Genomic DNA, 14,102 nt, shown 5'->3' with positions numbered 1-14,102 from the left:
GAGTCTCCGCATCAAAGCTCAATAAGTGATATAAGAACCAGTCGGGACATTTATCGTATAGTATATCGAGGAGATAACTTTGTTATCTAAAAACCAGCCTCGAGAAGCTAATCTGTACACAGATTGTTCTTGTGTGTTAACTTGGACTCATCTTCCATATCTTCCCTTTTTTTCACGCTTTCATGCGTTATTATCATTCATACGAAATTTAAAGTACGCTTAGCTTAATCATCGCTATTCCGCGTATAAAAAAATCAGTTTTCATTGTGAAATTTTATGATCGCGGTATTCGCGGTAATAAAAGAACCGTAAGGCTTTTACATAATTCAAGAAACCGTACAAAAATTCGATATGCAACACATGTTTAATTAAAAGGAGGTAAAACACTTATAAAAATGCTTATATTAAATTGAGAAAGGAATTATTAAAGTTGCCGTGAGAGTTTGCTATGAGGATGTTCAAAGAGAGTACGTTCCATGTATGTGCATACAAAAGTATTTCCAGACCATTTTGTGTATCCATAATAAAAAAAAAAAAATATATATATCATATGCTATACAAAAAACTATAAAAGATACATTATAACTAACATAGCCTCTGTTTCAAAATTCACTGTCAATATTGAAAATCTATAGTTCACGTAACGTATACTATACATCATCAGCGTTGACAGTAAATTTTGGAACATATTAATCATCATCATCATCATCTTCTTCTTCTTCTTCTTCTTCTTCTTCTTTTTTTTTTTTTTTTAATATAAACAGATTTAAAACAAATTTTTCGTGTATCAAATATAACCCATTCCGCAAGATTTCCTCCAACAATATCATCGACAGAGTACGACAGAGTACGACAGGCATCCGCTGTGTTTATCTTCAGTAGATCAGGGGTTAAAAGTATGATTGGATCGACTGTTTGTAGATCATCGGTCGTATGTCACGTGACGCAGTAAAACATGTAGCGCGGACAGGAGGGCGATAATAATCGATGCTAATACCGATGCGTTGTCCCTCGGACTCACCTGACTCCTGGTGGACGGTGATCGATGGCGGTGTCGCTCCTGGCTGGGCGACGACGAGCCGTGGTGACGGTGAACGCGCGTACGACGAGACGACGTGGGATGTGCCAAGTGGGCACGATCACGATCACGATCGCGGTGTCCATGCTGCCTGCCGCTGCTAGGTGATCTACGATGGCTACGCTTGTATCGACGTTCCTGGCTAGTTCCCCGTTCATGCTGACGAGATCTTAGCACTCGTTCCCCGCTGAAATACAAATAAAGAAAAAAATCAACTTTCAATTCAGACTCATTACTCTGACACTCGGATGGACGGGACATTAAAGAGAAAAGTAAGATCGGGTATACTTTAAGAATCAGTCCAAGACTCGGAGACTTTTCAAAGTATACCGCAAAAACAGATTGCTCTCGCAAGATAAATACTTGCAGTAATCAATTGGGGCCAATTTAAAAGTGTGTCGAATGATAATGTAGTGCAAAAGCTGAACGTTTAACATGATCTGGAGCGAAACTAAGTGGGAATCAAGGTTTCACTGTGTCACACGTGTGACATGTTCTTAAATCGTGTACATAAACGTGGGATGACCTAATTAATCCGTCTTCTTCAAATAGACTATCGAGCTCGCTTAGGGAGTGATGAGACGCCTCTTTATTAATTTTATAACAAGGTTTTATTTATTCGATATTGTTGCACGATAACTTAATCCCTCAATAAGAGAATGTTTCTTTAGTGTATTAAAACACTTCAATTATTGACACAATATTATTCATAAAAAGATTATAGCGATAACCGCCCGAGGATCGCCTAGTTATAAATATCCCTCGTTTATCAATACAATATTACTCTCTTGAAGCTTTGTAAAAATATATGGGGTATTTTTGTCGCCGGGTGGCTGACTATAGCGCGACTGAAAAGAATCAAAAATTCGTTTGCTCCGATGATTCACAAAGGAAACGGAAGCCGCCGAGGGACTTCGGGCAGAGCTCCAACGACGTTGAATTTCAATTATTTCGCCAATCAATAAAAATGTCGTACACAGAGGGATCAAACCGGGTTAATCGAGTAGATATACATGTAGAAAAAGTTATTGTTCCAATTTCAATATCGCTAGTAGTCGATTACCAGTCGTCGAGGCACGCAAAAGAATTCGATGAATCGTTTCGAGTGACACGCCAGACGGCTATTGTTCCGCATTTTTTTTTCCCCTCTACAGAGGCATCAACCGTATGACGGGTTCATGGTCAAGCAACTAGCTTGAATTTACCAGCAGCTGAAGCTCGTCCGAAGATTTCCATTCGCGAAAGCGATTTCCAGCAAGCACTGCCGAATGCTAAGTTGCGAGACGATTAGCAAACACAAATTTATAATCAGAAATATCATTTTAATAATGACGCTATTTTGTTTTTCTTCGTTTCACCATTTCTCCGATTAATGGAGAACCGATCGGAGAAGCGAAGGAGCTTCATGGAAGTAAAAAGAATCTGCGAAACTCGTCACCGTGTCCATCTCTTGGAGCGTGTCCAAGTCGAAAATCATCGTTTCGTCAAGGATGTGTAATAACTAAATAGGGTAGGATCGTCATCGGGTATCAGTTTCACCCTTAACTTTACCCACCCACGACTTGGCAGATTCCATCACGAGGAGGATTGCACAAAAGGAGCAAAAATATTTCTCGAAAAACAGTTATATACTTCGTATTTGTGCGTATTTGCGCGGATGCAGGTCTATAAATTTACAGGAACGATACGACCTTATCTCTGTGCATAATCGCCCGTGTTACGATGCGAGCAGCATATCGTAAAGTAAAACAATATACATGAAATTACACCGTCCAGGAAGACGATATGTTAATTTTAATAATCGAATATTTACACATTACAGACACATTTCTCCTTTTCTTTTTCTTTAAGTTGATTCCTTCCTGCAAGAAATCATGCGGTAATTTAATATTTTCTTTTCTTTTTTTCTCTTTTGAGAAAATTATGAATATAAATTATGAATATTTTGTCGTTTAAAAAGAAACACCCGTTTGTTGTTCATACTTTACCTTGGCATCCAGGAAGCGAGGTCGACGTACAGGACAGGCATCCTTTTTAAATTTTATCCGTCTTGCAATCTGGATTCAAATAAAGACTCTTACGCGAATCGGTTTCACAAATATTCCGATAATAAATATTTATACTCGAAGTCAATCTCTTAATTTTGATTGTTTAAAGAACGATGGAAAAATATTAATTATTAAGTGAATATTTATAGTTAGATACGTGTGTTTATCACAGCCTAAGATAGTTTGAGAATATTAACTTTTACATCTATGTGCCCATGTCTTCCGAATCTTTTTTACTCCAAATTTTAGCAATTGTCTGATTTCAAACTTTTTAAATCTTACACAATAATAATGTATTGTTACTAAAATTTTATATATAAAACATATTGTAGAATAATTTTTATTTCCCTTTCATGTTTCTTTTGCCATAGTGCGATTAGAAAGCTGTAAGTGTGATTATCCTAATTGCGATGATGGAATATTAACATCATTAGCGGTTTATACGTAACAAAAATAACTCGCAATTATCACTTTCAAACGCGTTCCTCCCACTTTGGAAAATCTGATGGGAAGACACTTTCACTGTACAAATGCAAAACCTATTCAAAGTTTGAGAAGAATTGAAGAGATCAGCTGATTATAGAAAGAGAAAAACGACGAAGTCACTTCAGAGAAGTTGTAAAGGTCAATTTATAAACTTCCTTTCTCTTTCACTCTATTAGTTGCACGCGATGACTATTCCAGTTGGAGCTGCTCAAGACCTTGATCTTGCCAAAGCTTGCGTGACATGTGGAAGGAGCGATCTAGCGGAAGAATACTGAAGACAAATAGCTCCTTTATATATCTCTTATCTCTAACAAGGATTCAACGTCTGATTTTCAAATGATCAGCAACGCCATGAAATTACGAGGCTTTAATATGTAATTTCTTCATTATATCAAATGAAGAAATAATCGAGAAATCTAGATTTGCAAGTGAGAGCCGAGTTATCTCCGAATGATTCCGCGATTAAAAACAAACGGCGAAATTATCGAGAAAAATATCGAAATTGCCAGTTGTTATTACCGACAAATAGACCCGACAGCTGCGATCGTGCAGAAGCGACGTCAGTCTCGGGACGCGCGATTATCAATCACGATTAATTCAATTCTGGGTTCACGCCGACGTCGACGACGACGGCTCGTGATGATTCGCAATGCCGTCGTCTACGAGAGATATAATTTCTTCTACGAACCAGGCGTGTGAGTGAATTCCAATTACTTGTTTCTCTTCCAGGTCAGTTCGCTTCCTCATTTTCGATAACGATTCTCATCGATGGGAAGATCGCGTGCGAGAATGCTCTGCATAATGCAACTTTCCTCTTTCATCGAGCAATTCTCCGAGCGTGAAAAAAAAAAAAAAAAAAAAAAAAAAAAACGTTCGTTCAATTGCTGTTTACCGTTGTACGGACAAATTGTATCCGTTTGAGATACACAGCGTCCACTAATTGGCGCAATTAACGGAAGTTTGACCAGAGATACTTTCTTCGGAGCTCGGATTTAAAAATGTCGGGCGAGATAATTCTTGCGTTTATTCGCGCGATAAACGGGACGCGGTATTGACATGAGAGACGCGCTTTTTCTGCGTCGGAGATTGGAGCTCAATGCAACCGTAGCGGATTCGACGCGTGGAGGAAACGCGTTAAAGACGTTTTATCTCTTACGTAGCCTTCAACTCGAATCGTTCTCGCGACAATCGTAATCATAATCTCAATACGTCTTATTGCTACAAATCATCGTGACGTAACTACGCGTATCTGCCATCTTATTTTAAAGCCGTTTACACAAAAAAAAAAAAGAAAAAAAAATACATTGTATAGCCAAAGATATCCATAAGTCGAAAACGGCCTGCTCGCAGATTGTTGTGCTCAGCATCAAGATTTATCCTTGCGCCTTTGATCCCTTCGATTCCGCTCGATCGATAGCACTTTTTCAGCTAGGAAACGCGCGCGGGCCTCGCAAAATTACTATCATTTATTACAACGCGAAAGGAAACGGTACTCCGTTCGTCTGAGATCTTACTTGGATATCGCCGGGCTCAATCGCGCTCAGTCACTGACCTAGAAGATCAGGAAGTAATGCAAAGAAAAAAAAAAAAAATTACCACCATTCATTAAGCAGGTCTTCACACAACGCAGCAGCCTTAAATTAAAGAAGAGAAATATAAAGAGCATTTTAATTAATTGGTAATTCGTGCCCGCATTCCGCGTGACTCACGCTCGCGCGGCTACTCGGAGATGCATGGGTAATGAAGCGCAATATGAACATGAGAGTGTCTCGGACAGCCTAATTGGTGTCAAATTTCAAGAGTAATTTCCCGAGAAGAAAGACGTGACGATCATAATTTAAAAAAAATATAAAATTTTTATTTTGTCTACAGAACACACGGAAATGGCTATATATGAATATGTGAATATATATATATATATATATATATATATATAAAATGTGATTTATATATATATATAAAATCACATTATATATATATATATATAAATATATATATAAATATATATATATATATATATATATATAAAAATGTGAATTTATATAAATAAATTATATGAGGTATTATACATCTAGCTTGCGCGGACTCTGTAATAGGAAAGGAGAGAAGAGAGAAAAAAAAAGCGCGGCTTAAAAAAAATCGAAAATATGTTGCTTCACTTTCAGTTATACACGCTTTTTCTAGTTCGCGTCTTGCATAGTTCGTGGGTTGTTATCCACAGCGATAACACTGAACGAGTAAAACGAATGCGACGTGTAAGACGCGCGACGCAGCAGATTGTGGTACTATAAATAAATGTTTCATAGTGATTCATTGCACTCTACGGAGCTGGCGCAACGGAAGTGAATCGATCTGATTGTATTCTCAAGACTTCTCTTTACGTCCGAGGCAATTCTAACATAAACTCGTACCCTCCGCGAGCAGCGCAGAGGGAGAGAACCATCGATCCGAAGACAATGTCGAACAACAATTCGATATTCCAGTTATTCAAAAACCGCCGTTACTATTCGTTGCCTCCTTAAAATTCGACAAAAAATAGAATTCTAAATTTTTATGCAAAATTCTACATTGAAATACTCTGAATAACTCGTAATCTCTCCACGAATCGTGCCGAACGTGAATTTATTTTCCGGCAAATACGAGTGTCATCCGGCAACACTCGCACTCGCATCGGCACTCACGGTATATCTTCGTGAATCGTTCCCAACGAGGGTTGAGAACAGGTTTTGGGTGAGACTTGTTGAAGCTCGAACGCACGGATCACGACTGACAGCCATGAAGACTTCATGGAGAAGCTCTATTGCCGGTTAGAACACGACGTGAGAACGGAGGGGGAGAGATCGTTCGCGGCATTGGTCTCAGCGTAGCTGCTGGTTCCCCTCTCTCGTATTCTCCCCTTTTTCTTGCAACTTTCTTTGACAACGAGACGATGGAAGAAAGAAGCATATGTAATATTTCAGAATATTAAATACGTTCTCAAAAAGCTTATTATAAAGTAAAATTATTACTTACACGTTTCTTACGATTTAAAATTCTCTCGCTCTCTTTCTTCCCCTCTGAGATTCGTTTTAACAATCCCTCTCGATAATTTATTTTTTTATATTGTTTTAATTTTACATCAATCATTTTTATCATTCTCAAAAGTTATACAAACATCTCTTAAATATCTTCATGGCTTAATGTCAGTGATGGTTTAATTGTTATTTTGAAAATAATTTTGAAAATTTATGTTATACAGATGCAATGATTGACAAAAAAAGTGTTGCATCATACAATAAAGATACTGGAAGAATACATTTCCTTCAACTTATAAGTTCCTTACCTATAAGTTCCTTTGCTCTGTGGACTCTCATACTCAATACGTCTGCGCTTATGCTCGTATTGTGGGGAACCTACAGAATGTGAACGTGTTCTCGAGTGGCTACGAGAGCGGTGACGCCTCCTGCTTCGTGGCATCTGTAACACAAAGAAAATACTTTTATTCATAAACCCGTACAAAAACATTATACCGTTCTACCAATAAATTATCTGAAGTATACTCTACATTTTACAATCGCATTTAAAATTAGAGGAAAATTAGAGGATATATTTAAAGATAGAAAAAATTTAACCTAGAAAAAAGCGTCAAATGTATAAATAAGAATAAATAAGATTACTTATTTACACATAAATCATCCGTAACGTTTATTGCTATTTTTTTTTTTTGCATGGAGTTCTGATATAGATTCAGATTTAAATACAATGTATTAACGTTCTTTTAAAAACATTATACAACTTTATACAAAGAGGTAATCAATACAATAGATTATTCCGGCAAGATTATTTCTACCTGCTTTCCATTAAAGTCTCTCCATGAAGTGAAACGGTATAGGACAGGCAGTGTAGATAGAGATAAAAAAAAGAAACGATTGCGATAATACAAGCAAAACTAGTAATTTTAATGTTGCCGCTTGTCAGAGATTCTCATGTTATTTATATGATACTTTCTATACTCTCGCAGAGCATCTTTACGTTCGCTCCATTTAAGTGTAGAAAATATAAGAAGCTTATGCATGAGTAAGAAAGGATCGATATTTTTTTTCTCTTGTCCAAAGATAACAGTGCTACTAAGCTAATTTGTTCAATTTTCATTTTTCTGCCCATATTACAGGCAAGAAAATAGAATAAATTTAGAACAAGATCTTTAAATGTTCCAATCTAGACATTTAATGTACTCAATCAATTTAAAAATCATTTTTGAGCCATTCTGATCTCAATGCCATTTCTTGCTTCCTCAATTTTTACCACTATTGTTGTAACACCGTGCAAAGAGTCAATTTAAATCATTTCTTCAACAGAATCTAAAGAAATAGAAAAAAAAAATATATATTTAGATTTTTTAAGGCAAAGGTAAGACACAATATAGAGAAGATGTAAAATGTGGATAAGTCCATAAGTTCCGGGGAAAACTTTCTGGAAACAGAATAATCTCTTTAAAAACATTTAATATTTCTAACAATCGCGTATTAACAATTTCCAAGAGAGACGCTCTACATGTTACAGTTATTGTTAATCTAGAAAGTGAATTGGTTAATCCCACGCCGTTGGTGTAACCGAGCTAAACTCATCATGCACGTGATTGCGATTTATGAGCATGAGGTGCGACATGATACGAAGGTAGGATACGCTCGATACGAATCGACAAGTCGCGAGTCGTACGCGGGCGCAAGAGGTGTCGCAAAGTTTCAAAAGGCAATAGGGAAAATACGATACGCGGCAGTTTACGCGTGGCACGGACGCCGTACGAGAGGAGCCGTCGAGAAAGGGAGCCGAGAACCGGAGTCTTTTATTGCCGGAGCCATTATTGCGTGTACTTACGTTGGAGAGGCGGAACAGGCTCACTTGATCCCAAATGAAATCGAAGACGGACGATATCCAGGAGCGTGAGGATGACGCTTGCGGTACGACACTGTTTTTCGACAACCACGTGGACATCGGCTCAAAAAATTCTGCAAAACGTGGGCAGTCGCATTCGTGAGAGCGTCACAGAGGCATCCGCTGCTACGGATTAGCCCACTCCGCGAAAAAGAGTACGAGGAGAGGGGAAGGGGATGAGGGGGGGGGAGGGGCGGGTGAAGAGGGGGAAGAGGGGAAGACGAGAGAAAAACGAGAGGAGAGGGGAGGATGGATGGAAAAAACGAGGAGAGATCGGCGTGAGATAACGAGACGAGCGGCGTCCCTCTCCTCTCTTTCTATCTGAAAAGATCTGCGCATTTCTCTATTGCGTCACACCTTGCAGATGTCGAGGCTCGAATCGCGCGCGTATTCACGACGGGTTCCGGGCGCGTTCCGGAAGATCCCGCCAAAACGGACGCGTACGCGACCGGAAATCATCGTTCGCGATGACGAGAGAGAGGGAAGATGATGACGTGAGAAGGCGTGCGGCAATGCGGGCGACAATGCGGGCGAAAAAATTGGGTTAGTGCCGTGGGCGCGCGTGGCTTCGCCGCTGCTGGGGGGATCGATGATGGCGCATCGCGCCTCGAGGAGGCATCTTGGGCGCCGTCGGGAACGGCGATCGCGGGCGCGAATGAATTGTACGTGGATGGATCGCGCACATGCGACGACGTTATGGACAAGCGGCGACTGGCGCGCGCCCGTCGGCCGACGATCGGGCGGCTTTGAAGCGAGCGAAAAGCGTGCGGGATATTGCGTGAGGAGGACACAGACGGTACACCATAAGGGGGGAACCTTCGAAGCCGGCCATCTTGGAATTACAGAGTGCACCAGAAGCGCGATGCAGCAAACACGAAACATATCCCAGTCGAATATCACACGTAGGTTCGTTAGCCACGTCACGAGCTATGATGCGGGGTTACGTTATGGAGTTGTGGACTTACGTCGGATAGGCAGAATAGGCTCGCTTGGTCCCAGAATTGAACCTACTAAACACAAGAATGTCCAAGAGCACCGACAGTATGCGACGTACGACAGTGTTGTGTGACAACGACGTGGGACCTTGGATCAATGCGATTGGCGAGACCTCTCCGGCTCGACTCGGCGACTGTCGGCGAGCCAGGGACGGCTTTATCGATCCCCGGCTCCTCCACAGGGAGGATTCCATACGAATGTACAAAATTTAATAACTTGAATTGCCTACGATATCCACATGTCGACGATGCGAGTGTCCAACGCACACTCCATGGATTATAAATCTATTTATAAAAGGTTTACAAAATCGTAACAAATTATAACATATAATTTACAAACGAAGCTTACTGAAGCAGAAATCTAAAATTATTAATAGACCATAGAAGTTCGAAAGACTTTACAAAAAAAATCGTTTTCCGATGATTTCATCATGAAATAAAAAAGAGATTTCGCGCGTGATAAAAGTAATATAAAATTATAGATTGTCTTTAAAATGTTACAAACTCGCAGGTTCTGATGATCAATATTAATCCTTAAAAAAAATGAATAATTTTTTAGTAATAATTTCTTCAAACAATAAGAGAATAATAATATTCTCCTTAATATTTCCTCGATTCTATTGTTTATGAATGCTTCGATTGTATCTATCAATAAATCACTCCTACAGATGGGCCGTCCCTGCGATTAGTCGATGACGCACGAACCAAGGCGAGTGTACACGAAATCAAAGTACTCCAGAATATTAGAAGTTCCGAGGATAAAAGAAAAGTTTTACCTATACGCATCATGTACTACGGAATGTTTCGATTGATGTAACATCGTAATAGAATTTCTATTGTCGATACATTTATCATATTAATCTCAAAATTTACATTTCTCTGAATAATTTCCGACACTTCAGCAGACTCCGTAAAGGAGTCGTTATTGATAAACGTGACCTTTACCTCCTATATTACTTCTTCATTCTGATAGTGTCTCCAACTTTTTAATAATCATCAAAAAAGGTTGAAAAGATTCGAGAGTCTATAAAATAGATAATCCAACTATGGTTTTATTGAAAGAATATTATATAACGTTCACTATCTTTTGCAGATAACGTTAGTCACAACGATATACGATTATCCGTGGTGATTACAAGAAAACTTCAAAAAATGTTTGAAAGTTGAAGAAAATATGCACGTGGACGTGTAGACATATTTTTAAATTATCATCCAATGGAAGTTTTAGGAATAACTAATTCACGTACATGCATAGAATAATTATTAATAAATGATACGTATGTATAATTATACATATATATTATATATGTATATATATATATAACATCGACTAAAAATTCTAGCAAACGCATGTTACATTTAATCCACACCGACAGTTTTGCACATCGATCGTAGAAATTTTGCGTACCTGTCTCCAAACATATTTCCGAGTTAACCAGATAATGCCTTTCTTCAGCAGACGCTCTATCACATGCCAGATCATAGTCGACTTTAGCGAGGAATCGCGAATAAACGAAGGATGTTTCGTCGAGAGACGCGGGCATGTAAACATATACGACACCTCGACGAGGCACACATGGAAACGAACGAGACCAGACCGATAACTGATGGGGACAGCCCTCGTAGGTGGCACCACACCGCGAGTGTTGTCTGAACAAGAGCTGTCGTTGTTATCATTCTTTTTTTTCAGTCCCGCAACAGCCAACAATAGCCACTCGAGGAGCTGCGCGAGTACGCGGGATGATGGAAGAATATGCTGAAATGATTCCGAAAGTAGACGCTTAATGGCAACTTCGGACGGATTGCGCGATACTCGGTGCGATTCGAAAGAATTGCAAAACGCACGATGTTGTGCAAAAAAATCATTTCATATGAAAAAATTCGCCGTTTTTGCTCTCGCGATTACACTCATAAAATTAAAAACCGATAGCGAGAGCTGCGCTCTTATTGCTACATTAGGTCACTCTTTTCTTTTTTTTTACCTGAGTCATCATGTCAAGCGAAATGAACTTTGACCGATCATGGGAGAAGTAATTTGTCGTTGTCGCAACAGCATTTTCCGGAATCGTCCACAGTTCCCCGCAGGTGCGCTGCAGCAAATAAAAAGTTTAAACTTAGAATTAGACGACAGAATATTGCACAGTGAGCACTTTGGACATCGCGATTGAAGTTTACATCTTGCAACAAGTGGAGAACACCGCGTATCTTCAATCAAGTCCAGTTGACAGTTGCTTCTAAAGACACGCGGATCCGTATTCTCAATTTACTTTTTATTTATTAAAAGTGAATTGAGAATACGGATTATGAATTTTCTAAACAAAAATCTCCAAGAAGAGATATATTAATTTTCGTGCAAATTTATCGGAATCTTTCTCTGGCCGTTAAATCGTATCGCGAGACAACAATAACAAATTAAGAAAAACAAAAAATAGTTTAGAATACGCTATGATCTCGTTGTTGGCGCGTTTATAGAGAAAACACATAATTACAAAGAGATTAGTCCTCATCGATACCTAATGCGAACTGATCGCATACGAGACCACGTGACACGCGTGGACTTGACCAGTACGCAGCAGCTCACGCGCGTACGTCGTAGAAAACGACGACCGCAATCGATCGAATTACATTGACAATCTGGGACAATTAATTGAATCCTCGGCGGATCTCACTCGCCGCTAATTTCTAAACCCTCAATAATGACGATAGTGGAGGAGGCTCCACTAAGGGGTTAAATTTGACGAAGATGACGTCGTGACCCCAGAAGGGGTGACCAGACGTGCGTGGGCTACCTGCACAGCGAGACACGGACGACTGACACGATCGAACCAATTTGTCGAACGATGGGATATGCCGCGAACACCCCTCGGAGACAGTCTAAGAAGGGAACGCAACGCGGTACTTGCACACATCTTAATCACGCGTGACACTTACCAAAAGTACTTGCTGTAGATAGTGCACCCCGTCGTCGGATTGCGCTTGCGCCGTCGCGGTGGAGCTCGCCCCGAATACGACATGCGGACATTTCGGTGTCGGGTGAAGGTCGACACCAGGTGGCCCGTCGGGAATTTTGGTATCCATCGCTCGAATCGTTCAAGTCCTAAAACGGTCTTTATGCGCCGGGAGGGTGAGAGAGGGTGGAACAATGGAAATGTGTCCGTCATATACGCGAGACGTTGTGCCGCGCTACGCTCTCGCTACGATCGAAAGATTATTCTAGATTACGATGGGCTTACAAATCGGAATGCATCTGTGGACCGGAACGTGTCCTCGACGGCAGCAGTCGCGAAAAGTCGCCGGCGAAGATCTGAGTCGCGTTCCCGTCGCTCTTTCGGATTTTGAGTGACCCTGACGTATGTCGCTCTCGATGCGAAAACAAATCATGATCGACTTACAGAATCATTATATCGGCAAATTCGGTTGATTGTAATCAAATTAATTAAGATGCGCATTGAAGGTACATCACATAAATAAGTTGGCGCAAAAGAATATTCTTATTCACAAACGTTGCACGACGATTGCGTACGATTTTCAGAGATTATTCTTCTTCCTCGATGAAGTATTTTCTTAGAATGTGATTCCAATTTTTTATATGAACCAACTGTCAAATCTTTTTTCTTTTAGGATAAATTTCCATTCTTATTGAAACAAAATATCGCGACTTTTATACGAATTTTCGTTAATGGCGAAGTTATTTTTCAGTTTATCTCCAATATTTTATTCTTAGCACGATAGTTTTAATGCGACTCAATCACAAGGACGAAACGATGCAAGTCGATAAACGCTTGAAATAGTATGTATATTTTGCATAATGTATAACTTGAGCAGTGGGCAGAAAAGACGATATTCAGCATAGCATATTAAGTCAAAAACATCCAGCGAACATCGAAATTGTGTCAATGGGTCACGCGTGGAAAATCTACGGAACGTTCAGGGGTTGGACGCTAACCAATGTCACGCTGAAAATTTCTAATAAATGTTTAAGGCATAATCATATCAATTTTATCAATTTAAAAGATTATCATTAAAAATATATAATTTTTATACCTTAATTAATTATTTATGTAATCATGGAAATCCAGTTATGTTGCAAAATAAATAAATAAATAGATAATATCAACTGTAATATAGTTCCCAAAGATGACTTTTGAAACATTGAAACAAATTTGTATTTTATTAATAAAGCTGTGTAAATATTAACAAGATAGTGAGGAAAACTGGGACAGAGAGAGAGAGAGAGAGAGAGAGAGAAAGAGAGAGAGCGGAATAATTTCCGAAGTATTAACTGTCGTAATGAAGTTTCCGATCCAAGTAGCAAGTAGATATGACCTATTACGATAGTTAGGCAACCCGGGATAGGGAGCATCTGTGACACGCTGCGAGATCACGCGCGACGAGGTTGTCTCCTAACCGTTCGAGTGATGGGATCGATGCGGTTGCCGTGGCGACGGGACCGTCAGAGAGGCCGAATCGCGTGCAGATGACGGCTGCTGCCGGTGAGCGAGCGAGCGAGCGAGCGAGCGGCGGGCGGTCGGGGGCAGGTGGGGGGGCTCTCGGTGGCGCGCACGACGGTGCAGTGGCGAC

At 39.9% G+C, this 14,102-nt stretch overlaps 1 protein-coding gene and 2 long non-coding RNA genes across 3 annotated transcripts; 1 reads left to right on the top strand and 2 right to left on the bottom strand.

Annotated features, from left to right (window-relative positions):
• Positions 1–3,109: 3,109 nt before the first annotated feature.
• LOC148938162 (uncharacterized) lies at positions 3,110–6,928 on the bottom strand. The gene is made up of 2 exons (XR_016139855.1): positions 6,294–6,928; positions 3,110–3,883 (listed from the first exon to the last, which is right to left on the bottom strand). It is a non-coding gene; the product is annotated as an uncharacterized LOC148938162 (long non-coding RNA).
• A 6-nt stretch (positions 6,929–6,934) lies between these two features.
• On the bottom strand, positions 6,935–14,068 carry LOC148938160 (uncharacterized). The gene is made up of 5 exons (XM_089079498.1): positions 12,453–14,068; positions 11,504–11,611; positions 10,930–11,277; positions 8,470–8,600; positions 6,935–7,068 (listed from the first exon to the last, which is right to left on the bottom strand). The coding sequence occupies exons 1-4, from the start codon at positions 12,597–12,599 to the stop codon at positions 8,490–8,492; spliced, it is 714 nt and encodes a 237-aa protein (XP_088935624.1). The 5' UTR covers positions 12,600–14,068; the 3' UTR covers positions 6,935–7,068; positions 8,470–8,489.
• On the top strand, positions 11,004–11,795 carry LOC148938161 (uncharacterized). Its single transcript, XR_016139858.1, has 2 exons — positions 11,004–11,143; positions 11,212–11,795. It is a non-coding gene; the product is annotated as an uncharacterized LOC148938161 (long non-coding RNA).
• Positions 14,069–14,102: the final 34 nt, after the last annotated feature.

This window comes from Pogonomyrmex barbatus, unplaced genomic scaffold, assembly GCF_055798465.1.
Source record: "Pogonomyrmex barbatus isolate J1 unplaced genomic scaffold, ASM5579846v1 scaffold1, whole genome shotgun sequence".
In the NCBI taxonomy this organism is placed as follows: Eukaryota; Metazoa; Arthropoda; class Insecta; order Hymenoptera; family Formicidae; genus Pogonomyrmex; species Pogonomyrmex barbatus.
Note: the sequence above shows the minus strand (reverse complement) of the source record. Positions and strands in the feature narration are given on the sequence as shown.